Raw genomic sequence first — 27650 nt, forward strand, 5'->3', positions numbered from 1 at the left:
TCCCTTGTCATACAGTAGACTTAGCACTACACTCAAAAAGAAGTATGGAGACTGTTGGCTTGTCAAATTATTAAAGGATAAAAAGTTCCGTATTTCCTCAGTAAACCGTTACTTTTATGGTAGGTTTTTTCCCAGTCTTTTGCATCAGTAACAGAACATGGATTTCTGAATCTGACTTTCAAAATATTCAAGGGAAATCTTAAAGACCAACCAGCTTAATTGAGCTTAGTTCTTGTCTAGTTTTGTGTCTGTGGACCTCAGTTAGTCTTAGGAAAATTACCTTTGATTTCAAAGGAACTGCACTTGCATAAAAGAAGAGCATTTGGATAAAAAGTTTAAGATTATGTAGTCCACTTTATATTGCAGTTAGGGATTTTTGGCCACATATTCGGTAAAAACACTGTAGCACTGTTGATGGTTAAATACATATATTGAAATATATCTGTTAAATTATACAGAATTGCTTGGGGACTTGATGTAGACTGTGTTCATGCCATTGCACTGCATGATAAAACACAGCAATCTCCTGTATTGCCTCAGCTCTCAATTTATTGGGAAGTTTTTAAGATGTCACTTGTTCCTGGGAAGTGAAATTTAAATTCAACACCTTTAAGCATTTTGCTGTGGAGAACGAAGTGTTCTGTTAATTGTGTATGTTCTATGTATCTTCTTGCTGAACACACATTTTAACGCTGCTGTCCTCTTCCTAGTTCCAGCTGCTGAGCCCATTGAATACGCTCAGTTCCCTTTCTACCTCAATGGATTGCGTGAAACTTCTGACTTTGTGGAGGCTATTGAGAAAGTGAGAGCTATCTGTAGTAACTACACCAGCCTGGGCATCGCCAGCTACCCAAATGGTTACCCATTTCTGTTTTGGGAGCAGTACATTGGGCTTCGTCACTGGCTCCTCTTATCCATTAGTGTGGTTTTGGCTTGCACGTTTCTGGTGTGTGCCCTCTTCCTCCTAAACCCCTGGACGGCTGGGATCATTGTAAGTTTATTATAAGGGTCTTTGTTGAAGTCAAATTCCTTTCAGCATAGCTCTTGCTGTAGTCGGGAAGGTTTTGTTTATGTCTGGGCCTCTGGTGGAGTATATATATTGCATCATTCATTATATATTTATTCAACTTGAAGGGGTAGAGTTCATGCTAAAGGTACAAACCTTAATAACCTTAATCCTTTGGCCACCTTTTTTGCAGCTTTAAAGGTTTCTTATAAAGGTACATAAACTTTTGCCCTTGCTCAGATGCACACTAACATGAAAAATAAAGGCACAGAGGAAAAACTAAGAGCTTTATTAAATATTAAAGTTATTTCTAATTATTTATTCCTTCTCCCCTTTTATCAGACATAGTTATTTTTCAAGGCAGTTACTTGTGACTAACTCGCCTGTAAATTTTCCCACTGATTTCTGAATGCAGTCTTTCTGTAAAAGCTGAAATGGTTAGGTTGTACAGTACACACTGTGGAAAGAGTGTAACTGAGTGATTGAGGAGAAAGAGTCATAAAATTATAAACTGAAGAGAATACTCCTCCATGCTTTCTGCAAGGCACCATAAGCCTCTCAATAAACATTCAAGTTAAACTGAATGATGATCTTCCTATGTTTAAATTCCGTAAGCTATGGTATGGTTTATAAAATGCCAGAAGTAGAAAAGCGTAAAACAGTTACTAGTTTTTGTAATATACGTTTATACGACAGGTATGTTAAAAGGTAAATGTTTAGTCTAGAATATTTTTCATAGCACTTAATCAAGCAATTTATGTTATTACTCTTGATTCATTAGCTTATAAAATCATTTATTGTAGTGCATACTTTTTTCCCCTTGGAAAAGGCGTTTATTTTCAGAGTCCATCATTGCCTTTATAAGTATGTCTATCTTTTTTTCCTGCTTGGCTTTAGCAACTTTTAAAGTTTACTCTACAGGTTTCCTCCCCTCCCTTTTTTTCAAGTTTTTTTTGCACAGTAGATGAAAGAAGAATAAAAGCTTTCTGTTAGATTTAACTGTTCACTTTGCCTATGTCAATCCCTCCAAGTATCTTAAAAGCTCAGAGCCCCTCTGTAACCTGAGACTCATCAGCTGATTATGGCATTCACTTTCTTCTGGGCTTTAAACCTACTCAGAAGTCATCCTCGTTTATTGCCATTCTGCAAAAACAATTTCAACACAGGTAGTTGGTAGTTACTTTTTTTGGAAGGATTGCCTGAGAAAAAGGTGAAGGAGAGAATAAATGTTTTGGGCGTTATCCGTGATAAGGAAGAATAAAGTGTTTTTCAGGTCACTGATAAATTGTAACCAATAAAAAGTTGATGCTTGGCTTGTTAACTGGTTCTTAAGAGTATAATTTAAAGTATTTTTTTAGCAAGTCATTGCCCTTCAGCAGAATGAAACAAGGAAAAGCGCCTTGTCTTTGGGAATATAGGATGGCTTTGAGTATGCTTTATAGTCACCATGTTGTTTTGAAATATCTTTTTCTTCTTTTGCGTGGAGTATAAGAAGTTGCTAACAGCTGTTTGAAATCATCTAGGTGGTGGTGCTGGCTCTGATGACTGTGGAGCTGTTTGGTATGATGGGTCTAATTGGAATAAAGCTGAGTGCAGTGCCTGTGGTTATCCTGATCGCTTCTGTTGGCATCGGCGTGGAATTCACTGTTCATGTTGCTTTGGTACGTAAAATCAGAAGCATTTTCAAAATATTTTAAAATAAAACGGTGGCGATGATAGGACTGTGAATCCTTGCTTAGTCTTCTAAGTCATTGGTATGATTCTCAAAAGGGAATTGGTCAGAGTTTTGTGTGTGTTTCAGTTTGTCTTGACGGACTGGAGTTCCTCGTTATTGAGTCAGTCTCCAAGGAGATGCGAGGGGATACATTACCTGTGGTATCTAGTTGTCTGAGTGATGCAAATATAAAGACAAAGCAGAGCTCTTAATGCACCTTACTTCAGTCCAGATGCTCCTGGCCTTTGTCTGCAGCCTCGCTGTTGTTGCCTCAGTGCTATGTAGCTGTTGTTCTCTCTTGCATGTAGGTTCTGTATCTTGTGGAAGAGAAGCCTTTAAAGGAGATATTAAAAATCACATGTGGTGTCATTTGACCTCTCTGGACCACTGAAATTTGAATGTATTTGGATTAATTTTCTACTTGAAAAATCTGCACCTTCTTCTCAGATCCCATCAGCTATTAATAATGGGCACAAACATGCAGTCTGTAGGAAAATAGTTTTCTGATGTGAGGTGGGGGAGCAGAAAGGGGAAAAGTATGTTTTGTGTAAAGGTTTTCAACATTTTAAACGTTAAGTGTCTAAATCTAGAGTGCACCTGCTTTCCCAGATTTGTCATTCCGATGTGCAAAAATGCATAGAAACAACAGTGTGCTTGCAAGGGAGCATGTTTGGGTATTCAAGGTAGCCAAAACTCATCCTGCTTTATTTGGAGGCAAAGAACAGGCTGAAGGGCTATTTTTTCTGTGTTGACATTTGACAGTGTCAGCACTGATCTTGTGAACATTTTACACATTCAACGTAAGTCATTTTCCTCTAGGACTATTCTTATTGATATTTCAGAAGAGTTTAATAATACTATCTTCATGTATTTGAATTCTATTGTATTAAAAAGTAGGAAAGGATGAGTGGTTAATACAATTTAACGGAGGAAGTGCTTGTAGTCTACTGTAATCTCAAGTATACTAGTACTGTAGAAATCCAAAAAGAACTGAAGTAAGGGAGCTGTAAAGTGGTGGGGAGATTGGATGGGAATGCACCAGACCCTGTAGACTCAGAAGATGACTGGTAGGCTGCTAAGAGGATCTGTTGACAGTGAAAAACAGAGGATAACTATGAGGGAACTTAGCACACTGGAGATGGCCAAATACTGCGACCATGTTGTAGGTGATGTACAGAGTTGGGACAGGGTGGAAAGAATAATTCTAAGAAAAAAAGTAGGGGTTGTAGGGTGAGGTTAAAGAGGAGCAACTGGATCTCTGGAGCTGTGACATCTTTTTTTCTGCTACTAATATGAATAAATAGTTAGGCTTTTGGTGCTAAACCTGTTCGCTAGGATTAGCAGTAGTTTGGGAAGTGTCAGGAAATAATGGTGTACATGAGGAAGAAAGAAATTACAGTTTCTTCAAATTGAAGATTCAAAACAGAAAAACTGCAATAAAAAAGGATGGAACACTTGGCTCTAAATGGGACTTTATATGTAAAGTAGAAGTCACCTGTGGCTGAAGGTAAAATGCCTAGCAAATGGAAAACTTCATTTTTTCAAACACAGGCTTTAAATAAAGGAGTGCCTAGTAGACCTCAGATGATAGCAGCAGCACTAACCTTCACAGAACTTCCTGCATATGAACAGTCAAACCAGTGTTGCATGAACAAAAAAGCCAATGCTGGAACTGTTGATACAGAACTTAATTGGACTTGTTTAAGAGTGGTTCACAATCCACTTGTGGCTCAGTTCTGTGCTATCACTTGTGAATTGTGACCTCATTTTTTGATTTTTGCAAATAATTCTGAATTGACACTAGACTCTTGTATTATGCATCCTTAAATTACACACATATACATAAGTTTATATAACTTGCAAATATCTTTGTCGATCAGGTCCCATAGCTCCCATTCATGCGAGTCATCTCATTGACAGCTGCCTTTACCTTGTAGGGGATTCTTTATCCATTTATGTTTATGAGAATGTAAAATGTCCTGGATATGTTCATTTTCGGTAGATGACTTTTAATCCAACACAGAGGATTAATAGTACATGGTTTCATTACCTACAGAAGTGAGGACTGTGAATTTCACTCCGTATGTACCCATTTTTGGTCTGCTTGTCCTGCTAAATAACTTTTTAATGTGTTGGCTGATTTTACCCCAGATTTGACAGATAAGTGAAAATATGACCCTAGAGAGGAGAGACATTCCAGGACCAAGAGGACTCAAATCTTGATAGGCAGTAGAGAATTCACCAAAGAGAGGCCTTATAAATCACAGGAAGAATATCAGCTATGTTCTTACCATCTTAAACTGTTAAGTGATGTACAGAGAAGACAAATCCATATGAAACAACAGCATTTGAGTGTTCTTGGTGCAGCTTGTTTACTAATGAGTTGGAGCAAGGAGGACAATTCACTAATATTGTTGCTCAGACACTACTACCATGTTCAGCATCATTCCTGAGGCAACTCTGTATGTGTAGGCTTGCTAGTTTTGAAGTAGTAGAAGCTGCAAAACAATTTTGAGTTAAACAGAAGTGTTTCAATCTAGTGTTACTCCATACCAGTCCTGTTGAGTATGCTAACAAATTTCCATCAGTTGGGTGCTTACTGTGTGCAACATCTGATGGTCTGGGGCTTCATGCCAGTGAGAAGAAATGTACTGTACCGATGGACAATTCCGTGTACAGGGACAAAGGGACCTGATGTGCCAATGAACCATGGGTGACGCTGTGTACCCAAACTGAGGCTACCATTGCCTGGTCTGGGACAAGTGCATGCAAAAGCCTGCATCAGTACTGGCTGGTATTACAGCAAACTTTTCATGATAGTCATGGAAACCATGGCCCCACAAGAGCTAGAGGGGTAGCCCTATAATTTTGCACCTGAAGTGCTTTAACCATGAAATGCATTCTTCGAAGGTGGACATAAGCAAATCTGGAGACAAAAGCCTACTCATACAAGCAGGCATTGTTTCCAAAATTACTTGTATGGTCTGACTCTGTAATCAGTGCCTGCTCTGGCTGTGTGACTTCAGCAGCAGGTTTGTGGTATGGCTGCAGAATCAGGCCTTCTCTTGAAGATTAGCCAGCTATAGAGATACTTTCATAAACTACAGTCTGAAGTAAAAAACTGGTGGAAAACTGTGTATGCTATGAGAGAGACTATTTGGAAGGTTGTATGCAGCTGTCTAGTGAAATGCATTTCATTGTTTTACAGGCATTTTTAACTGCCATAGGAGACAGGAACCATAGGGCTGTCCTTGCACTGGAACACATGTTTGCACCAGTGCTGGATGGGGCTGTGTCCACTCTGCTTGGTGTGTTAATGCTCGCAGGATCGGAGTTTGATTTTATTGTCAGGTAAAGCATTTGTGTGTGTCTTGATTTTCTTTCTAAAATGAGAATAAGTATGCTTTTAATTTTTAGTCACTTCAGTGTATCTGTCATTTTATTACTATGCATGGTGTGTCAAGCATGTTTACGTCATGGTCCTGCTTTCCCTCTGTTATATTAACTCCTTGTTACATGCTAGGTGCAGTAATGTTTCCATTGCTGGTATTAGAATCTGTTCCAGGAAAATCTGACACCCAGCATGAAAGAACACAAAAGTGGCCCTCTTTAGCAAAGTTTGCTAATTCTGGGTTTGGTTCAATTCAAAGCCTCTAGTATTGTCTGGTATTAGCTGCATTTGACCTTTAGCCTTCAGGTCCTCCAGATGTCTTCTATGCACAACAATTTTTGTGTAAAGGACACAGGAACTCACAAACATGCTGCAACTGTGCTGCAAGTGACTTTCTGTGAGCCCTCTCTTTCTATTCGTTACATGAGGTTTACAGCGATGTGTAACAGGGAGAGGGAAAAAATCCCTGTTTGGGAGCTGGGGAACCATAAGTATGAACACAGAACTTCATATTAAAATTTTGTAAAGCAAAGCCTGAAGGCCCTTCTGTTCAGAACTCCACAGGCAGACTCTTTCTTGTGAATGTAATTAAGAATGTGAATTCGTCAAGTACGAGAGGAAAGTAAGTTTTTAGTTGAGAGGAATTTGAGAAGTGCAGTGAAACAGATTCTATTCTATTCCAAACAACCTGTGGAGTTCTGCAAAAAGGCTGATCTTAGAAGTAACACAGGTTCTTTGTGGCAAACATGCATTAAAAAAAAAAATCCAAGCCATAAAATGAAACTGAGGTAGAACTGGGCCAAATAAAAATGTTCTGAAAGATGACTTAACTACTTAGGTAGACAGAAGCTGGATAGATAACTAGAGTTAGCTGATGTGCATTTGACAATAAGAACAACAAAATGTTAGAGGCAGGAACTGAGAGGATGGTTGCTACATCTCATCAAGATTTGTTGTTTATGTATGTAAGAGATTTGAACAAAGCAGGCAGTTTGCAGTTAGACCTCATGAAACCTACAGATACACAGATATTACATGCCCTGAAGTAGAACTTGTATTTTTTCCCTAGTCAATATTTTTTACTTTATTGTTGTTGAAGAAATGAGGTAGAATTATTCTTTTAGTACCAGATCTCGTAAGACTTGGAACACTTTGACATATAGATTACTTATACATATAACCTAAATTTATAGGAGTACATTTGGTGTGCTACTTTCCTACTTAACAGATGAGATTTTGGCAAGCATATTTTTGTGTCATAGCAAATGGAAGATTGTAGCAGCCCTCCACACCAAATTTGGATTGGATGTTCTCTCAGTTTATAAAATGAACTTTTAAACTTATGTTATTTTACTTTTTTTGGCCATCGGTTTCTCATTTGCTAGCATAATCTGACTTTAGTTTGCCTTGTTTAAAAAGAAAATAAAATAAACTATGGGAGCCTTAGCATTGTTATAGTGGGTGAAGAAGATCCCAAACTTCCGGAAAGCGATAGATTAGTCCAACAATGTGGAAGATTAAGTAAATTAAGAGACATTGTATACACCAAGTGGTCATAGCTATAATCCTCCTGTTTATCCTAGCGTTAGATGGATGAGATGCAAATGTTTTTAATGCCTGTTGTTGATCTCTGTCCCAATATAAAGTTCTGGTGGTTTATGTTAGTAAGTAGATTGGCTTGCTGATTTTTGCTAATGCAGATCAGAAATTCCTGAATGTTTACAACAGCAGGATATTTGCAGTTTTACAGGAGTCTGATATATTTGATCAGATGTGAAAACAGCGAGGCAGTAAAGTTTGTTGCCAGCTAGACAATGTAATCAGCAGACCCATTAGGAGCAAACTTGCCCTCCGTTCTTCTCCTTTGCCTTCTCCTCTAGGAATTTACCAAGCCTGAGTCCTTGAAATCGTTAGTTACAATGCAGCCTTAAGTTTAGTCTGAGCCCCAGCTGTGCCGAATACCAACTAGCAAGGCTTTCCTTTTACTGACAGGTTTACCTTGGTATTCATGAAGGATCCCAGACCTTAGCCCTCGGTGGTGGGAAAGGACAACCACTTGTGCACTTTCCTCTTCTTCCATAGTGCTTCAGCCTTTATGTTTGAATTGGCTGACGCAAAACAAGAGTATTCAGAGATGCTAAATTGTTCAACAAAAGATTAGCCTGCAATGCAGCTCTGCCATTGTGGAGTGCTCTTGCTCAGTACAATGCTGAAGCTTGCTATAGAATGGGCAGCATTTTCTTTGCAGAAAGCAGGTTCCTGTGTTGTAAAAAGGTTGCGATTTGAGCTATTTGGTAAAACTGCAACTCACAGAATTCTAGGCGGAAAGTTGTGGTTAATGAACAGCAAGGGAAACCCTTACCTGATACACTGGAGATTTAATTAGAGATTCTGCTGTAAGATGCAGAAGCATTTCACAGTGGATTAGCTGCTGGGAGAAGAGGGCTTCTTTTCCTCCTAGGCTAAATTGTTTAAATTCTACACCCTTCACTTCATTTGTTTGCTTCTGCTGGGTTTTCACTAATGGGGGCCCCTTTTCATTGTATTTGTGCTTTCAATCCATTCAGCTATTCACTGCACATTCCATATTTTTGTGTTTGTGTAACACATTCATAGATAACATTACATGCTTCCAGATTCTGGGAAATTAACAAATGTAATTTTTTTATTCCCTTTATCAACTAACACTTTGGGTTGTGGAATGTAGCTTCTCTAATTCACAAGGTAAAAACCCCTATATCTGTATATGGAAAGTGATATATTTATTTGGTACTATGTTCGTAATGTTTTAGATTAGTTTTAGTATATGTATTGTTTTAACGTATTTAGGAGTATTTTGTAATCCCTTATTTCTAACAATATTTGTGGCTATTCTCTCTCCCAAACCTCTTAAATGGCACTTCAGGTATTTCTTTGCAGTTTTGGCAATCTTAACCATTCTGGGAGTTCTCAATGGATTGGTGCTGCTTCCTGTTCTTCTTTCATTCTTTGGACCGTACCCCGAGGTCAGTAAAATTAATGGTGAACAGAAGAAATAATGCTATCTCTGCACCCTGCTCCACTCCACCCCCCCCATTCTCTCCCCCCGCCCCAGTCACCTCCCTTTTTTAGAAGCTGTTTATGTTTTAAATTCCCCTGGATTTTTTTAGTTTTTAAGTTTCTTGCTCTGGGTGGGGTATTTTTCTTCTTTATTAAATGTGCTATCATATAGTTGATATTCTTCTGCTTACATTTTTAAAATGTTTTTATAAGTATTGTTTTAGAGGCTGCAATCAGCAAACCCAATACGAGTGTAGGGTTGTTTATGCTTTTAAAAGCATAATGTAATATGCAGACTAATCTGTAAAATAAGGATTTCCCCCAATATTTCACAAAAGGCGGTTCGTTTCGCACACATTCCTTCTTCTTTCCTACCTCACTGCCTCTTTTGCTTTCCTCAAAATATTGAACTGAGCAGACCACCAGGAAGGCCTGTGTGGACCAACATACACCAGTGGTGGTCCACAGACCATGCCTTGATAACCATGACCAGTCTGCCAGGAGGTCCCCCCTGGCCAGTTGCCCTTCTGTGCAGCGTGCTCTTGGCTCAAGCAACATTTTTGATGGGTGGAAGGCTTCACTTTGATGTTGATGACTTTACAGTATAAAGCCAAAATCCAGCGAAAAAGGATTCACAGATACCAAATTTGTATTTGGTTGATGATTATTCATTACCTACTCTGTAGTTAACAAAATTACTGTGTTACGTAGGGCTATCTTTATCACGTATTAGTACAGTCAGTTTGCTGTGCTTCTTGTCTGTGTGTGTGTGTTTACAAGAATAAAACACAAGGTAGATATACAGCACTAGTAACATTTCAGAAGTATTTATTTTTTAGTATTAGTAAAATAGTTTTGACCAGTGTGTCATGTTTTATATTCCTAACAGTATACATGTCTTGTCCTGTAATCAAACAATATGTTTGTGCATGTTATTACCACATATGTCACTGTTATGTGTGTGTCCATCTCTCTTTGCAAATAGACACTGTACCATACTATACATACACATTTGTGGTGATTTTATGAAATCGCTGTTAACGTACACTGAAGGAGGATGGAAGTCCACGTACTGTTTTTATATTTTTAAGTGCAAGTGCATGCACACATGTGCACACGCACATACGTGGACTTCCTGAGACAGTGATACCCAGAAGAATCTGTGTAATTCTGTTTACATGCATGTGCACAGATGGAGATCCCGTCTCTCTTTCTTTCCTTAATATTTTCACTTCAGTATAAATCTTCATCAGAAAACTGATGCTAAGGTCCTTGTGGTGTGGGTGGCTGCATTTGGCAGAAGAGCATCAGTCTCAAGCACTAATGATTAAAAGGCTAATGCTAGTTGAAAGTTATTGAATGCATTGTTCTTATCAGGTTTCTCCAGCCAATGGACGAAACAGATTGCCCACACCATCTCCTGAGCCGCCCCCCAGCATCGTGAGGTTTGCGCTGCCGCCTGGGCACACAAATAATGGCTCAGATTCCTCTGATTCAGAGTACAGCTCTCAAACCACAGTGTCGGGCATCAGTGAAGAGCTTCATCAGTATGAGGCCACCCAAGGCTCTGGGGCACCAGTTCATCAAGTTATAGTGGAAGCCACTGAGAATCCTGTCTTTGCGAGATCCACTGTAAGTAGCTCATATATTGACCGCCAGGAGAGCAAGAAGAGTGTTGGGTTTTTTAAATTTAGATCGCTTTTACTTTTGTGGAAAGCTTTTCCATATTTCTGGCTGGTAGTGCTCTGTGACTTTGTGCCAAAACTTGTAAGCAGGGAGTGAAGGCTTTCCTCATCCTCTCCTTTAGAATCACGTCGGGGCTAAAATGATGGTATGAAAGCAGAGGTCTTTGTCATGTGTAATTGCTATTACATTGTATTGACATCAGCCACAAGAGAGAGCTCTCGGTCTGTTTGTTGACTGTTCTCAGAGATGAGGGTGAGATTAAAAGAACTCTTCCACACAATTTATTGTGGTTCACCATCTTGTATGCCTCACTCTGACAGCTTATTTTGGCGAAAGAGATTCATAGAGCCAGAAGAGAAGTTTCAGGGTTGTACCAAATCTTGGGCCTGTTGCATCTTGCTACTGGATTGGCATAACTGCGATTTCAAAGGAAAGTGAAAAAGCTCTGTCTCCTACCCCTGCTGATGCTGCATGCTGAGCTGCAATGCGGATCTGTTTTTGTTCAGCAGAGGCCTAGAAATAGGTACAAGCACAGCCACATTTGAAGTTGGTCACGGTTTGTTGACTGACGTGGCCGCTGCGCTTCACGCTTTTTACAGAAATCAGAAAACAGATTCCTACAGACTATACAAACTACCCTACTAACATCCTGTCTATGAACCCTGCATGGAATAGAGCTTTTTGCAACTGCCTGCAATTCTGCTTGTTGAACGAGTTAAGATCAAGTGTTTGTTACCCATCCCTTTGAAAAGAGGGACCAGTGTGTAGGAATTTTACAATAATGTTTTCAGCTGTCATCCTGTGTTTTTCTGAGGGCATACTTTCCAAGTTTTAATAACTTCAGATAATGACTATCTGAAAAAAGCAAATATTACCAGACTCCAGAACATTACCTTTGTGAAGGTAGAGCCAGGACAGCATTATTATAATTGTTCTCAGCATAAAATATAGGCGAGCATAGTATTTTTTTGCCTCACTTTGTGAGAGGCATAACCATACATCTCTCTTTCAGGTGGTTCAGCCAGAGACAAGGTATCAGTCAACTCCCAGATCGCAGTTGAATCCAGAGTCCGGCACGCAGCAGGCGTCGCGTCAGGGCAGACAACCCAAACGGGAAGCCAGGGAAGGTCTGCGCCCACCTCCTTATCGCCCTCGCAGGGACGCTTTTGAAATTTCTACTGAAGGGCATTCAGGACCCAGCAATAGGGATCGCTTGGGCCACAGGGCACGTTCTCACAACGTGAGAAGCCCGGCGTTCGGTGCCGCAGGCGCCACAGGACCAGCATATTGCCAGCCCATCACTACTGTGACTGCCTCAGCTTCAGTGACTGTTGCTGTCCACCCTGCTGTGCACAGCCACAGCTCTCGGGGAGGGAGCTTTCCATCCTACGAGGGATACCATGAAGCTGACCATGGGCCATTTGAGGACCCCCACGTGCCTTTTAACGTGCGATGTGAAAGAAGAAACTCTAAAGTAGAAGTTATAGAACTGCAAGATGTTGAATGTGAGGAAAGGATACCTGGCAACAGCTCACAGTAAGGTAGGTCCTCTCCTGTAGCTGCAAGCCTTGCCTGTGCCAGGCAATGGTGTGATTGAAAGAAAGGGGAAAGAAAAAATTTCTCTGACGTACCTTTCCATCAGGTACGTTTACTTATTCGTCCCTGATCATCTTAAATCTGCGGACTATGAATGTAGTGCGTTTTGCACTAGAAATCAGGTTGGATAAGATAGTACTTTCCAGCGCTGAAAAGTTACAGTGGGTTCAGGCATTAACTACTTCCAAGAGCCTTGCTAAGTGGGTAAGTACCTGGTACAATCCCAGCTTATCAGATGAGGAAAATGAAGTGGAGATGTTGTGTAACAGCTTCAAAGCTGTACAACTGCATTTATTTTTGATAGTCCTGTCTTCTGTTCCTTGAATCAGCCACATTCTAAGACATCATGCAGAATGACGTTGCGTAGGGGAGTGTAAAATTGCCAGCTACTTTTGAGTTGTACTGTCTTGAATAAAACTCTGTGAAAGAATTTGAAGGCATAGTGAGGACTGAATGCCTCTGGACGACAGGCCGAGTGAGAGGCGGCACGGTCTCACCATGCCTAGTGTACTGCTGCGTGGTGGGGTGTCCACTGCGCTTTTGGGCCTTTCAGAGGTGCACCCAGGGAACGCGTGCACTGAAGGAGTCCTTAGGCCAGTCTCTCCCTTGTCAGGGGCAGCTGCAGTGGCTGTTGCAGATCTGTGCAGGGTAGAGCTGACCTAGCAGGGGAACTCTTGTCAGACTTGATACCTAAATCATTGTCTGTCTTCAGGCTGGTGAGGGAAGGTTGCAGGAAACCGTGCACTTTAGAGCAGACGGGATATTTTAGCAGATGTTTGGGGAAGAATAAAGCTGTTTGTTTGCTTGAAAATTTTCTGTTAAATTTATAGGGAATACAGTGAAGGGGAGAAACTAGTTGAGATTTTACTCTGATAGCTTTTGGGGGCTTGTGCCTGAAAAAACATTTCTCACTATTCTAACGTTTTTTCTCTTTTTGGGGAAAAGAGGAAGTGTTAAAACAGTTACTTAGCTGTGGATCCTTGTTTTCTGCCTTTGCTTTTCAGAGACAGACACTAGTTTGACTAGAGCAAACCCTTTTATTGTGCTTGTAGAACTATTTTAGATGTATGCATGCACGTGCACCTTCACACACACACACACACACACACACACACACACACACAGAGAGTTTTGATGGAAGTTTTTTGATGACTCATAATGAAATTGCCTTCCAGTTTATAAAAAGTCTCTCCAAACATCTCAAAGTGCAAACAGACATCAATGCCTTCAGCCTCGCAGTCTAGAAACATGGCAAGTAATAGTATCCTCAGAGTAGGGAAGTACTGGTGCTTGGCTTTTTCAAGCTGAACTGCACGGTGATAGGAGATTCTTTACTGTGTGCACAGTTCGATGTATAGTATTTCTCCTTGAAGTGTTCATTGGTATTGACTGAATTTGTTGCAGGAATCTAAAGCTGGAATCTCAGAAATTAAAGCATCCACATTTTTTTATTTGGCATCAGTGTTTCTTTACTGCGAAATTTATGACTTAGGTGAAAGCAGAGCCCATGTTTCCTGACTCTGAACCGTAGCCACAAGAATCATGAAATGAGTTTTGGATTAACTCGATTTGTTTGTTTTTATTGAACTTTAATGAATGTTTGTTTTCCTTCTTTCTTTATTTGGAAAGGGTAATAACTGAAGCAAAGAAGAGGCCAAAGATGGAAAACTGTATTTCCAGAACTGCTTGAAGTTGTAGAAAAGGACATGCTGCATCAGGACAACAGTTCTCTGTTACTGTAACCTATTGTATTATTTTGTTAAATATTTCTTTACGTATTTAAAAGATGTACACATATGTAATATACAAATGAACAATGTAAAGTAGTATAATCTGGAGTCATTTGCCTCTGGGCAATAGAATGGGGACAATATTGTGTGCGCTTTGTACTTTTTGTACATTGATCTCTGTGCCACAACTAAGCTTAATCTAGTTCTAAATTTCAGCATAAGTTGCTGCTGCTTAAATATTGTATAATTTACTTGTATAATTCTATGCAAATATTGCTTATGTAATAGGGTTTTTTTAAAGGTACGTGTCTGTTTAAAATATTTTAAATTTGCATATCACAACCCTGTGGTAGTATGAAATGTTACTGTTAACTTTCAAACACGCTATGCGTGATAATTTTAAAAATAAGCAGATATGAAGAAAAGCAAGTTAATCTGGGAGGCTTAAATAGATTTAGCTCTGTGCAGGTTTTGTTTTGCTGTGTGTATCCATGTGTGCATCTGGAAGCGTGCATGCTTTTGTCTGTATGTTCTTGGTGTACTGTAGTTTCTCTTTTACTGTATGGTAACACTTAGTGGGCTTAGAAACCCACTGATGCTGACGTGAGTCTGGCTTTCCCTGTTAGTAGGCACTAGAGAAAACTGTGTTGGTGTTTACCAACGTGTACCGTAGACTGCCATCATCAAAGGCCCAACTAAAGTAGAAGACAGGGAGTCAGGGTTTGGGATTGTGGTTCAGTTTCCCACACTCTTAATGACTTGGTTCAGATGACTTGGGTCAAGTCGCTTGACAGCCCCTGCCTCAGTTTCTCATTCCATGAAATGGGTACCATTACACTTACCTACCTCCCAGGAATGTTGTGAGGCTTAATTACTGTTTGTATAGTGCTTTGATTTTTTTTTTTTTTTTTTTTTTGCAAAAGGTGCCAGGTAAGTGCAAACACTATAACCATTATTTTTTCACTTCCAAAGGTGCTGGATATTGAGAGGTGCTGGTGGTTATAGAAATTCAATGAGCATATGCCTGTTTTGGTGTTGATACTGTTTAACGATGAGTGGCATTAGAAGCTGGGTAATTGAGCTGTTTAAAGGTGAGCCACAGCTCAGCATTGAAAGCAGTGTCTTTGGTCTCATTATTTTCATGGCAGGAAGGAAGTCAATAGTGATAAAATTCAAATGGAAGGATAAAAAAATTCTGTTTTCACTTTTAAAATATAAATGGCTTTCTGATTGGTCCAGGACTGTAATGACAGATATGGCCTGGGGTGTCTTTTCTCTGTTGTTTGTATTTTCCCATGCTGCATTGGCACTTTTATTTAAAACAGCTAAACTGGGATCTCTTTGCGAAACTAATTTAGCTTTTTGTATTATTATTTTTAAACTAAAGGGGATTGTTGCAGGTGAAGGGTCTGAAAAAAACACTACAATCCGTACTCCAGTTGTAAACAAACCCTCAGAAAGGAGAACCTTAATTTAAAATAACAGAACAAAAGTTTTTATTATCTCTGCCTTCTTCTTTCTTCATCTTTTTTCTGCCCTTCTCCAAGCTGTTTTTTAGAGCAGGTAGATGTTCAGTCGTGTGTTCAGAGCCAAACAAACGCAACCAATATTCAGTTTCTAAACACAGTACTGTTGGGGATTTTCTTTAACTATAATGCCTGAACAGCAGTGGCCAATTCTTTGATGGGAAAGTGTTTTTCTCCAGTGGCTTCAGGGAGTCTATCTTTGCCCACAGACCTTGCCAGCATAATGAATGGGGATAATTAGAATGCACAAATTTCCATGCCTTTTTTGCTCACTTGAAAACACTTTGATATGAGGCACTTGTTTACAGATCTCCAATGTGAACGCTCGAAGAGCAGGTGGCGAGAGCCTGGTGTCATTCCCGTGACACACGAGCTACTGTTCCGGTGCACACGAAGGGTTAATGTCGCAGCTGCCCACTGGTCCAGTTCGCTGTCCGACATGAAAACTCTTCATGACAAAAAGGCGAGGGGCCCCGATTTAGCACTAGCAGCGTAGTGACCTCTGATCGTACGAAGTCTGCAGCAGAACCGTATGATCCTAATTGGGAGCTCCCTCCAGCCGCCGAGCGTGTGCACGCTCCTGTCAGAGGTCGGTGGGGCTCCCACCGACACCTCCGCCACCACCCCTGCGGCTGCCTCGCTCCCTCCTCTTCCTCGGGAGGGACGAGGGGGCCAGGGCAGCCGCCGTGCCTCCCACCTGCCCCTGCCCGAGTCCTCCTGCCTGCTCCGGTGTGGGTGAGCTGTCTGCTGCTTCGTGCACAATGGGGACCTTCGTCTCCCGCAGTCACATTGGCAAGGGGAGAACTCGGTGGCTGGCAACTTTTGTTTTGGTTTTTAACTTTTTTAATCATGGGTGATATTTATATTTTTGTATCATAAGAATGTTTTCTTACAGTATTTGTCATGCCAGTTTATAACAAACAAGATGCAGGGATTTTATTTCTATTGGAAACACTATTACAGCTATGTTTTTACTGTTTAATGGATTTTTATTTGTATAGAGTGCTTACTAATGTTAAATAGGAAAGAGTATATAACATTTACATTAAGGACTCGTCATAGCTTTTAGCGTAAGGAGTTAAAAGGAAAAAAATATTCAAACTGGGTCTCATTGCCTGCCTGTTTGGGTAGGAGTGGGTTTGTGTCATTTCAGTTACAAAGATAAAATTATGCCATATAATTTATTTATATGAAAATTTATTTTTGTAGTGTACATAGTAGTCATCAAGTCTTTTGACAGAAGTATATTTTTGAAGAGTTTATATGTAATGATGATGCCATTATGTTTTGGAACACTGCTGAGATACAATTACGGTGCACACTTTTCCTTGTAAACCCCTGGCAGAAAAGAAAGTGTTTAACAGTGTTAAGAGAGAAAGAGAGTGTGACTATTCATACAATTCTGAACTGTGCTTTAGTTACCATTTGTGATCTAATGTGGTTCTCATTTTAAACTTTGAATGGAAATTGTACAAACTCTCTAAATATTAATGTTCAAACACTGATAGAAATTCTAACATGAATAAAAAAATATTATAACTTACTGGCTACGGTTCTGGTTGTTTACAGAATGCTGCTTCATGGTCAGCTGTGCAGGTACAACCACGCAATCATGCTGATTTGGAGCATGAATTTCATGGATGTGGGATGCAGATTTTGGAGCAGGAGCCACTTCTAAAGTCCTGTTTAAATTGTAATATGCTGGTGCTTTTGTCTGTTGATTCTGTTGCCGATGCCCTTGTTACGTCTCAGGTGATAGGTTTAAGACTGGATTATACGTTTCATTCTCGCTCTGAATGAAGCATTTTGTATAGACATTTAGCCCTTGGATAAATCAGTTTATGTACAGGTTATTTCTGCTTAGAAATGGAAGGAAACTCTTCACCTTTTTCCATCTTTGTGGTTGCTCCCTAAATTGAATTAGAGAAATAGTCTCTTTTTTCCCCACTTTGTGGAACAAAAAGCAGATACATGTGGAGTTACGAAAACGACAGCGCTCCCTAAGAAGGGAGACTCGTGACAAAACTCCTTCTGAGGAGAGTGGCAGCACCTGCAAACCGGGACACAGGTCCCCTTGTCCCGCCGAGCGGGGTGAAGGTTCCAGGTAGCGGGGTGAAGGTTACATCTGCCTGAAGTCACCTGCATCGTAAACCTCCACGCGGTTTGTCCTGTGCAAACAGCCCCTGCTGAGCATCCACCAAGGCGCCACAGAGCCGACAATCCTTTACTTCAGCCTATAACCCTTAGGTGATTCTTTTTTCATGAGCCTTCTAAATTTCTCAATAAATAAAAAGCCCAAACTTGTCTTGGGGTGATTTATAATTCAGCTTCTGCTTTTTGTGGTCAGTGGAAATACAACTTCGATGTTTTCTGGAAGTTTAACCAGCAAATAGGAAAACACAGTTAAAGGACTTGAGCTGCACAACTCCTGTGTGTGGTGTTTCTTGCTGCTGAAAGTGCTCTCCTTCAGATCCTCGGGACTCACCAGGCTCAGTCAGGTGGTAGATCTGGCCTTAGTGGGCTACAGCCCATGAGGACAGCGGCCACTGGAGTCCTGCATTAGCTCAACTCGCTGGCTTTGCCTCTTGCATCCCCGCCATTCATGCGAGCAGCGCCATCCACAGCACTGGAAACCACATGAATAAACCGACACATTCTGCCAGTCAGAACACAGGATTTTTCTTCAAAAATTCAATTTTACATCAATGGTAGCTATTTACCTTCTATTACTTGTCATGTTTAGATTTCTTATAAATGGCTCTTCTTGCTGTCAGTTGTATTAACTCCAGGTAAGACCTTAATCAGATTTTTGTCAGAGATCAGCCCTGTTTATTCAGGCCTTAAGTAAACATGTGGCCAAATTTTTGTTGGCATAATGCATGTATTTAACAGCTTCAGGAATGCTGGATGCTGCTAAACTGCAGCAGCACTGATGTATGAACAGGTGTTTCATTTTTGTTAACTTTCACTCCCAACGAGCATCTGAGACACCGACTGTTTATATCTGAAAACCACCGTTGCCAAATTGTAATTACTTTTAATGGCTGCTGCAAGTAATGAGAACAATTACTACTTCCCTACTCCGTTTAATCATTCTTGCCCTTTTTGTTGCAGACATGTTGAACCTTACTGCCAGAACAGTATGCATGCCAGGAAACTGCACTACCCAGACTGAGTGGCTTAAAAAAATACATGCCCAGTTTAACTTTACATGGTTAATTGCAGCTAATTAAACACAAAAATGAAGCAGTACTCTGAGGGAAAAAAAAAGAAAAAAGTTTAATGAATTATCCTGGTACATTTGGTGCTGCAGAAACCATTCTGCCTCTGGATAGGCAAAGGAAATCTCTCCCTGAGATTTTTGTCTGTCCAGTGGCATCTAGACCACTCACCACCCTACAGCAGCTTTTCTCAGGAACGTTTCCACCCTCGTTTGAACAGTCGTAACTGTATGTGTCACTAGTGCTTCTGCTGCCGCGGCAGCAATACCCACTTAGCACTGCCATTGGGTAAAGCTGCTATGGAGAAAACCGTATCTCCCTTGAATTAGTGAAAGTGCTATAACACAGCTTGCCCTAAGAAGCACAGAACACAAGGCAGCATGGATTTTAATTTGTTTTGCTAATCAGAGCATCCTGCCAGGCTGTTTTCCAGGCTTAACTCAAGCTGCCAGTTAGGAGTTGCTGGATCTTTTGAGCCAGCTACTTTGAATTAGGACGTCACGCTCACACGGTGCAGATACAACAGAGCACAAAAACCCCATGGCTTTTCTGTCTGGTCTTTCCACCCCTTGAGCCTCAGGCCTTTGCAGCAGGTCTGACTTCGCAGGTCCCTGGTTGCCTAGAGGCTCCACAGCTGTGAAACCTGCTGGGGAGCGAGGCCGTGAGCCCTGGCAGGCAGGAAGGGGACGGGCTGGAAGCTGCTTCCCAGGCAAGGGAGGGTCTGACTGGGCTCAAGAGGAAGGGCTGGGAAGCAGGGGCTAGGCTTCATTCATGGCTGAGTGAATTAGGTGGGTTTCCTGATCTCTGGAGGGGGAAAGACCACTGAAGTGTTTGAAAAGTGATTTACGGCAGCAGCGAGGCGCCCTGGATGCTCTGGAAGAGGGAGAGCTCCACCATCTGATTTGGGAGAGGCAGGATGGTGTGGCAGACGTATTTCAAAGCCGCCGTAAGACTGATTTTTCTGTTACAGGTTGTCTCCAGTTTAACAACCGTGGATTTTTTGTTCCGAAGTTTACATTGGGAAGTAGACTTGTAGGGAGGAATCTCTGGCTAGCCTTTTGAAGGAGAGGGGAAGGGAAAGAAATGAAAGTTATTTGGTAACTAGAAAGGACTCGAAGGGTGTTATCATGCTTCTTTTTTCCAGCTTTTGTTACTCTGACAAAGTGAAATTTTTCCTCTTTCTCTCCCTCGCGACAGATGTTGTGTCTTTCCCAGAAGACAAGAGGTTGCACCTCCCTGGTCTGGCAGATCTTGGCAGGGCTTTTAAGCCAGGAGCTTCCTTTAGAAGAGCCTGTCAGCACAGAGCCCTGCTCCCGCACCGTGCTGGCTTTATTGGAGGTATGTGTGACTCTGTGAGCCTTTGAGATGCCTGGATTTAAACTACTGATCTTGAGGTTAAAATGACGTTTTCCCTTTCCTATTTACCAAACATGTAACCCATCCGTAATTTCAGTTCACATCTCTGAGCCAAACGTGTTATTTCTTCCCATTAAACAAGGGACCAGATATTTTAGTCATCGCTAAGACTAACAAAGGTAAAAGATTTGAGTACCTTATTTCAGCAGAATAGTTGGAGGAAATAGGAAACTCATAACTTCCACCCCAAATAACTAGCTTTTGCTCTAGGAGAATTCAAACCCTCCTTCACTATATTGCTTCCCAGTTATGCAATCATTTTAAGTGGGCTATTTATTTTAACTTAATAGCATTTACTTTGGTATCAATATAAGAGGCTTCTACACCATTTTGCAACATTTTAGAAGACTAACAGCTTCAACTTTAAATGGTTGGAAAGACCAGCAATATGTTGGTTTTTTTTAAAAAAATAGTAATTTAAAAAACTGTGTCACACACCTTAGTGGAGCACTTATGCAAATTGTCAGATGACATCTAAAAGTGTTGCAAATGAGTGGAATGTCCCTCACTCAAAAGAGAAAAGCAGCAATATGTTTTATTGAGGTGACAGCTAAAACCCTTCAGTATGGAGTTAGCAGAATAGAGCTGTTTACCTGGCAAAAGCGGGATGGAGCCTCTTTCTTTTCACTCGTCTTCTCAAAATTTGCAAAAAATTGAACAAAGTTCTTCTGAAACTGAATAAATGGAACAAAAGTATCCATCATATAAGTTCTGTGAATGCCACGCATTTATAGTTTCATTCAGTCTGGCCTACATTGAATCACGTGAGGAAACAGAACTATAAAATGAGTTATTTTTAGCCCTTAAATACCTATGTATGAATATAACTAATTATTAAGCATATAACTGATGACAATACTAACCAATACATAAGCTCTGGTGTCCAGCTCCTCTGTTTAAGTTACTTAACATTGCTCTGTTTAGGTAATTCAACTTTTCACTCTGTATCTCTATGCTGTTGTCAGACATTTTGGCATAAGTATGAGGAAAAGTGTATGTATGGGGGGGAAAAAGTGCTTTTAAGTATGTTGCCTGGGAAAGCTTTAATCTCGTTCATAAATAGATTTCCCAATTAATTAGATAGTAGATGGTTTAGAACCCATTTCAGTGGATGTTCTCTAATGTGATAGGCTGTCATGCTCCAAAGTAACTGTTACAGTCCCTTGAATCAGGACCCCACGAACTAATGAGGATTTACACATTAGTTGGTTATGGTTCCTTCGGAAGCCCACAGCATAAGAAGATGTGAAGGTCCTTGAATGTGTCCAGAGGAGGGGAACAAAGCTGGTGGAAGGGCTGACAGGCATGAACTGTGAGGAGCACTGAGGTCTTTGGGCTTGTCTAGTTTGGAGAAAAGGCAGCTGAGGGACAATCTCATTGCTCTCCACAGCTTCCTGAGGAGGAGACGTGGAGAGGGAGATGTTGAGCTCTTCTCCCTGGGATACAGTGATGGGATGAGTGGGAAGGGTTCAAAGCCGTACCAGGAGAGGTTTAGGCTGGACATGAGGAAGCATTTCCTTACCTAGAGGGTGCTCAAACACTGAAACAGGCTTCCTAGAGAGGTGGGTGACGTCACACACCTCTGAGTGCCTTAAAAAGACACACCTGGACAACGCCCTTAACAATATGTTTTAACTTTTGATCAGCCATGAAGTGGTCAGGCAGTTGGACTAGATGCTCCTTGTAGGTCCCTTTCAGCTGAAAATATTCTAGTCTAGTCTGGTCTAGTCTAACTGTTAAGAACTTTTAAACATTTTGTTAGTGAAATTTGGCATGGAAATTCTGGCCAAATCTGACGGGAACAAGCCATGAGTCAGCAAGAGTGTTTAAAAGTCTTAAGGAAACATTACTTTTAAATTGTCTTTGGTGGGATTACTCATAGGTAAATATGCATTTGTATTAATCCTTGCACTGTTTGGTCCGTGGAGTGTATAGTGAAAAGTGTGGTCTTGCTTACGCTATTCATACCCTTCCTTCAATCCACGGTATGTAACACATTGAGTCATCCCACTGGAGGTGTCCCTCTGCTGTCATTGACTACAAAATATACATGGGTTTCAACGATGCAGGGTCTGGCTGGAGGCCTGTAGTTAGTGGTGTTCCCCAAGGGTCAGTTCTGGGTCCAATACTGTTCAACCTGTTTGTCAATGACCTGGATGAAGAGGCTGAGTGTATCCTCAGCAAGTTTGCTGATGATACTGAACTGGGAGGAAGGGCTGACACACCAGAAGGCTGTGCTGCCATTCAGGGAGACCTGGACAGGCTGGAGGACTGGGCAGAGAAGAACCTGGTGAAGTTCAACAAGGGCAAGTGTAGGGTCCTGCACCTGGGGAGGAATAACCCCAGGCACCAGTACAGGTTAGGGGCTGACCTGCTGGAAGGCAGCACTGCAGAGAAGGACTTGGGAGTTCTTCTCCACAACAGGTTGACCATGAGTCAACAATGTGTCCTTGTAGCCAAGGTGGCTAATGGTATCCTGGGGCACATTAGGAAGACTGTGACCAGCAGGTCGAGGGAGGTACTCTGCCCTGGTGAGCCTGCATCTGGAGTACTGCATCCAGTTCTGGGCTCCTCAATTTAAAAAGGTTAAGGAATTACTGGAGTCCAATGGGGTCTGGAGCATCTTTCTTATGAGGAAAGACTGAGAGAGCTGGGTCTGTTCAGCCCGGAGAAGAGAAGGCTGAGAGGGGATCTCATCAATGTTTACAAGTATCTCAAGTGGGGGTGTCAAGAGGATGGACCAGACTCCTTTCAGTGATGCCCAATGACAGGGTGAGGGGCAACATGCACAGACTGAAGCAAAGAAGGTTCCATCTGAATACGAGGAGAAACTTCTTTACTTTGAGGAGGCTTTGAAATTGGGTCCGTCTTTATGAAACACTCGGTTATGTTCCCTCTAAAATTATTACCTGTGGGATTTTTTTCTTTGCTTTCCTTCTCTGCTTAGTGCATATGTTTCACAAATTGTTTCATGGTTTGGGTTTTACATGAGTCTAATTGAGAGTTTTACATTGTTGAAAGCCAAGTCATTTATATCAGACACGTTTAGCATTAAAAAGTACTAGTACAGAAAACTCAGGATACTCCTAACAAAAAGTGACAAAGGCTCTAATCCTTTGAAGTCCTTTGTTTCACAATCACACTGAGCAGCTGGACTATTCAAACTGGAAAAATTAAGTAGTTGCAGAAATGGGATGTGAGTGCTGCAACTGATAAGAACACTAATAAGAAAGTTTGAGTTTTGCCGCTAATGATGATGAGACTTGGTTCGCACACCGTGTGTGGTGTGGTGGTTGTTTGCTGCCTTCATAGATGCCGGGTGAAGCGATGCTGAGACACAAAGAAGCAAAAAAGCCAGTGAGCTGTACAGTAGAAAGTGAAAGGGAAACAGCAGAAAAATAAATGGGAGAGAACTATACCTGAGCCCATGTGGGAGGACTCACAAAAGTTTCTTTAAAAGGTGCATTTGAAGTTTGTGTGAAATGAGTAGGGGTGTCACTCTGCTGGACGAGGGAGGCTTGGCTGTGCCTGCATGCTGAGCATAAGAGCCCAGTGTTCCTACTCATAGGGGAGGTGATAACTTGCTTTGGGGGATATTTTTTATAATGTTGATGCTGGCTTTTTGAATGTTTTTCTATGCAGCGTGTGTGTGTCTATGTGTGTGTGAGTGTGTATGATGGGAAACACGCGAGTGTATAGTAAGAACTGTGGTTTCAGTGTGTGGAATTTGCTACTGGCAAGTTATTCTAGCACCGAGTCCAAGATAAATACCAGGTAGACTTATATTTTTGCATGTGCTTTTTTGTCCTGGAAGTGTTTGAAAAGTCTTCCAAAACGCAGGAAGTTGCACCTGAGGTTTCACAGTTTTCTTGGGGCTGAAATTCCTGGTGCATATTGCTTCATTTTCTGTTTCTGCTTTAATTTTTGTTGTTTGGCAAACTCCTGAAGGGAAGCTTAGGAGAAGAGGCTCCAGACAAGTGGTTTTTCTTGGTCGTCTGGCTTCACTGACACTTTCTAAAAAGTTTTCTTCTGCCCTGTCCTACAGACTATGGGAGTCTCTAGACCTCCTTTCCACACTCCTGTTGTTTTGGTTCGTTTCTTCAGAGCACCAGTAGGATTAAGCAGAGTGTAAGGGTACTGACTTACTGGAAACGGCCTTGTTAGCTTCCTTAATGTACATGCAACAGAATAAAAAGGCTTTGAATTTAAGATACTCCACTTTGTCATTTAAAATTATTTTCTCTGGCCTAAGGGTACCTTTCCCTTTAAGGTCTTCTTTGCATGGACGCTTGGACTAACGCTTAACTTTTTCCCATTGAAATTGTGTGTGTAGACCCAGAAGTGGGCTGTGGCCCAGGAGACACTTCTTTTTACTGTTCCAGAGAACACACATGCCCCTAATAACCACTGTTTTATTCCTCATGTGCCACCTAACCGGCTAAGTACGTGAAAAGAGCAAAGCCTCAGGAAGCCCTTGTGCAGCAGCGCTGCAGCAGGGGCGTGTAGGAAGCCACCACTTATGGGACAGCTGGGAGTCTGGAGGTCGTGATGGCTTTTCCTGGCTTTTCCATGGCAGTTTGGGATATGTGCACCTTGGTGCGCGCTTTCCAGTCCCTGCACTCTGATCAAAAGGAAAGGAACAAGTGGCTAGCCACAAAAGCCAAAAGGAGGGTGGCAGATGGGGAGAAAAGTGGCAGAAAGGGCACTGTCTGTGTCAAATTGTGGACAGCAGCAGCAGCGTCCACTTGTGCAGCCCTGGGAGCTGGGGAGGAAAGCTCATCTTTGTGTTCAGGCGGCGCAAGGAAGATTTGGGAAGTGTTGGGAAGCTGGGGGTTTGGCTGGGGAAGGATAAAAGAGGCTTGAGCCAAGTAGAGGGTGGGTTAGAAGGGTCAGGAGACTCCTGAGATGTGAGCATGGGCTGGTGGCTTGGAGAGAGCAAGAAGTTGGGATTAGTTTAGAAAATGGAGACTTTTTCAGCTAAAGTGTATAGAAAAGTGAATGAAAGCCACAGAGCTGCTGAAAAAAAAAAAAAGCTTCTGCACTTTAAAAGATTAAAAAACTCAAAATAGTCATAGAACTTTGTGATAGAGCAGTGAAATACTACACAAAACAGACAGAAAACAATGCAATTGTAATTAAAATATAATACAACATCACAAAAATTATCTTCTATGTAGTTATCTTTTCATCACAAGAGATGAACCCTTGTAAAATATCAATTAAATGAATGGAATAGTTACTATCTGTCCAGTCCAAACATGTTTAAGAGTCCTACATTACAATAATAATGAGAGGACATTGTTTGGAGGCACCACCATCACAGGGATAAGTGATGCATGTGCAGTTCATAGAATTGAGAGGGGTCTTGTGTTGGCAAACTGGAGGCTATATATACTCTTATAAATGTGCTTCCATTGGAGCTTTGTGCATTTTCCTGTCATTTTTTTCATGATTCTCAAAGACACGGTAAACCCCAAATATAAGAGGGGCCAATGTTGACTTAGATCCTTTTCTTTCAAACTTCTGCTACACTATAATCACTAGCAGGGAAGAACGCATTTTATATTTTTTCCATGCTTTGGCTACGAGCAGGTTCTTTTTTCAAGAACAACTTCATAAATTTTAGCTTTTTTATAAAGAAGGACTTTAAAGGCAAATGGGATTTTGTGATAGGCTGTCCTATAACCTTGGAAAGAATACCCACGTAGTTAAAGATATTTATCAGCTTCAGAAATTCCGTGTGCAGATTCACAGATGCACATCTACGGGCAAAGAATACTTCTCACTGAGTTAACACCTTGAACATTTGCTTCTCTAAAGCTTTGAGAACAAACCACCACTTAAAAACAAGCCAGAAAGAGCCACAATAGAAGTGACACTGTGGAACTGTGACAAACGGATGGGGAATTCTGCCTTCCTACAAGTGCCTTCTGGCTTTAGTTTATTCTATGGCCCTCTCCGGGATCATACAATTTTATTTAGGCACCAAGATAGGTCACCACAATTTTCAGGAGCACTGAGAACTCGGCTATGGTTTCTCTATTGGATGCTGGCCTCTTTGTTCCAGCCAACAGAGGTAGGAAAGATCTATCAAAGCTTTTTTCTCTTTTTTTTTTTTTGTACTTTGTTCCAAAGGAAGTGGGTTCTGGAAACATTCACCACTGTAAATCATGGCTTAAATTCGATACTTGTTCATCTGTTTAACTGCTGCTCTGTGTTTTCAGCCTCTTACCCAGTGCTGTGGTTTTGGGAGCATAGAGGTAACTGTATTGTCACTTAAAATATATGAAAATCATAATGCATATTAGTATTTTACATAAAATACTGATATTGAAGGGTTCTTTAATCTCTGTTTAAAAATTGAAAGTGGCTACACATCCTATTTATTGTGTGCCATGAATCCTTTCCCATTGTTTTATGATTATATCTTACAATAACTGATAAAATCTAAGCCTTTCATCCACAACAGACGCTCCATATCCTAGCGAGCCTTTGATCCAGTATGATCTTCTTAAATGGCACCACACGGTCAGAGCGTTTTCTGCAGAGAGTTTTGAGCTGAAGCATATTTCATAATGAGGTCCTTTTATTAAGATCCCTTCTGCCACTCCAGTGTAAAACATGGATTTGTGATCTGTCTCTTATAGGATATTAAACAAAAAATTATACTATCATTATTGGATTAGTTACCTCAGTGCTTTCAGAGATTAACTCGTTATCACTACATTTTTCTAAATGTCTTATTGCTTGCTTAATACAAATGGATTTCAAGTGGTCTTGTAAGCAGAAAATCAATAAATGGAACGGCAGTGTGATCTTTTAGACTAATAAAAAATTAATGACTGCCAGCTTCATACAATTCAGCCTGATTAAAAATCTCTTCCATATCTTTATCAAGGTTTTAATTCTCTTTTACTTCTCCATGGAAGGAAAGTTCCATGTTTAGTAGTTCAGAAGGAGGCACTGAGAAAGAATTTTTCTGTAACTAGTTCAGACGAGCTGACCTGAGCTGAAGCAAATGTAGAAACCTGACAGCAGGATTTATGCTAAAGATATGTTTTTAGATCGTGTATTCTGGTCAGGTATTTACTTCTTGCGCTTCATATGTGCTGCAAAACATGTTGCTGAAAAAAGGTGTTCACTGGCTCAGCAGAAACATAGCCACAATACTGATTCTCCTCCCCACACCCTGCGATAAAAATGGTATGTCTATGTACATGCCCATTTAAACAATTTATTGTCATAGCCATGGGGCCAGCGCTCCAGAACACACAAAATTTGTAGATGCATGTAGTTTGCAAGCTGCTGAAAGCAGATGTTGCCTC

General features: G+C 41.0%; 2 protein-coding genes across 5 annotated transcripts in view; both read left to right on the forward strand.

The window, feature by feature from the left end:
• The window catches only part of PTCH1 (patched 1), a 74925-nt gene extending 57694 nt beyond the window's left edge, over window positions 1–17231 (forward strand). For 3 of the 4 annotated variants that reach the window (XM_065045807.1, XM_065045806.1, XM_065045808.1), the window contains 7 exons: window positions 711–991; window positions 2530–2667; window positions 5929–6071; window positions 9017–9116; window positions 10528–10782; window positions 11849–12377; window positions 14062–17231. In XM_065045807.1, the coding sequence (XP_064901879.1) occupies window positions 711–991; window positions 2530–2667; window positions 5929–6071; window positions 9017–9116; window positions 10528–10782; window positions 11849–12376 (1445 nt within the window). In that variant the 3' untranslated portion in view covers window position 12377; window positions 14062–17231. Of the gene's footprint in view, window positions 1–710; window positions 992–2529; window positions 2668–5928; window positions 6072–8818; window positions 8836–9016; window positions 9117–10527; window positions 10783–11848; window positions 12378–14061 lie in introns of all 4 variants that reach the window. The other variant, XR_010468921.1, reaches the window with a different exon arrangement.
• A 2362-nt stretch (window positions 17232–19593) lies between these two features.
• The window catches only part of FANCC (FA complementation group C), a 102543-nt gene continuing 94486 nt past the window's right edge, over window positions 19594–27650 (forward strand). The window contains exons 1-2 of the mRNA XM_065045827.1: window positions 19594–19697; window positions 20107–20247. Of these exons, the coding sequence (XP_064901899.1) occupies window positions 20107–20247 (141 nt within the window). The 5' untranslated portion in view covers window positions 19594–19697. The remainder of the gene's footprint in view (window positions 19698–20106; window positions 20248–27650) is intronic.

This window comes from Columba livia, chromosome Z (assembly GCF_036013475.1).
Source record: "Columba livia isolate bColLiv1 breed racing homer chromosome Z, bColLiv1.pat.W.v2, whole genome shotgun sequence".
Classification (NCBI taxonomy): domain Eukaryota; kingdom Metazoa; phylum Chordata; class Aves; order Columbiformes; family Columbidae; genus Columba; species Columba livia.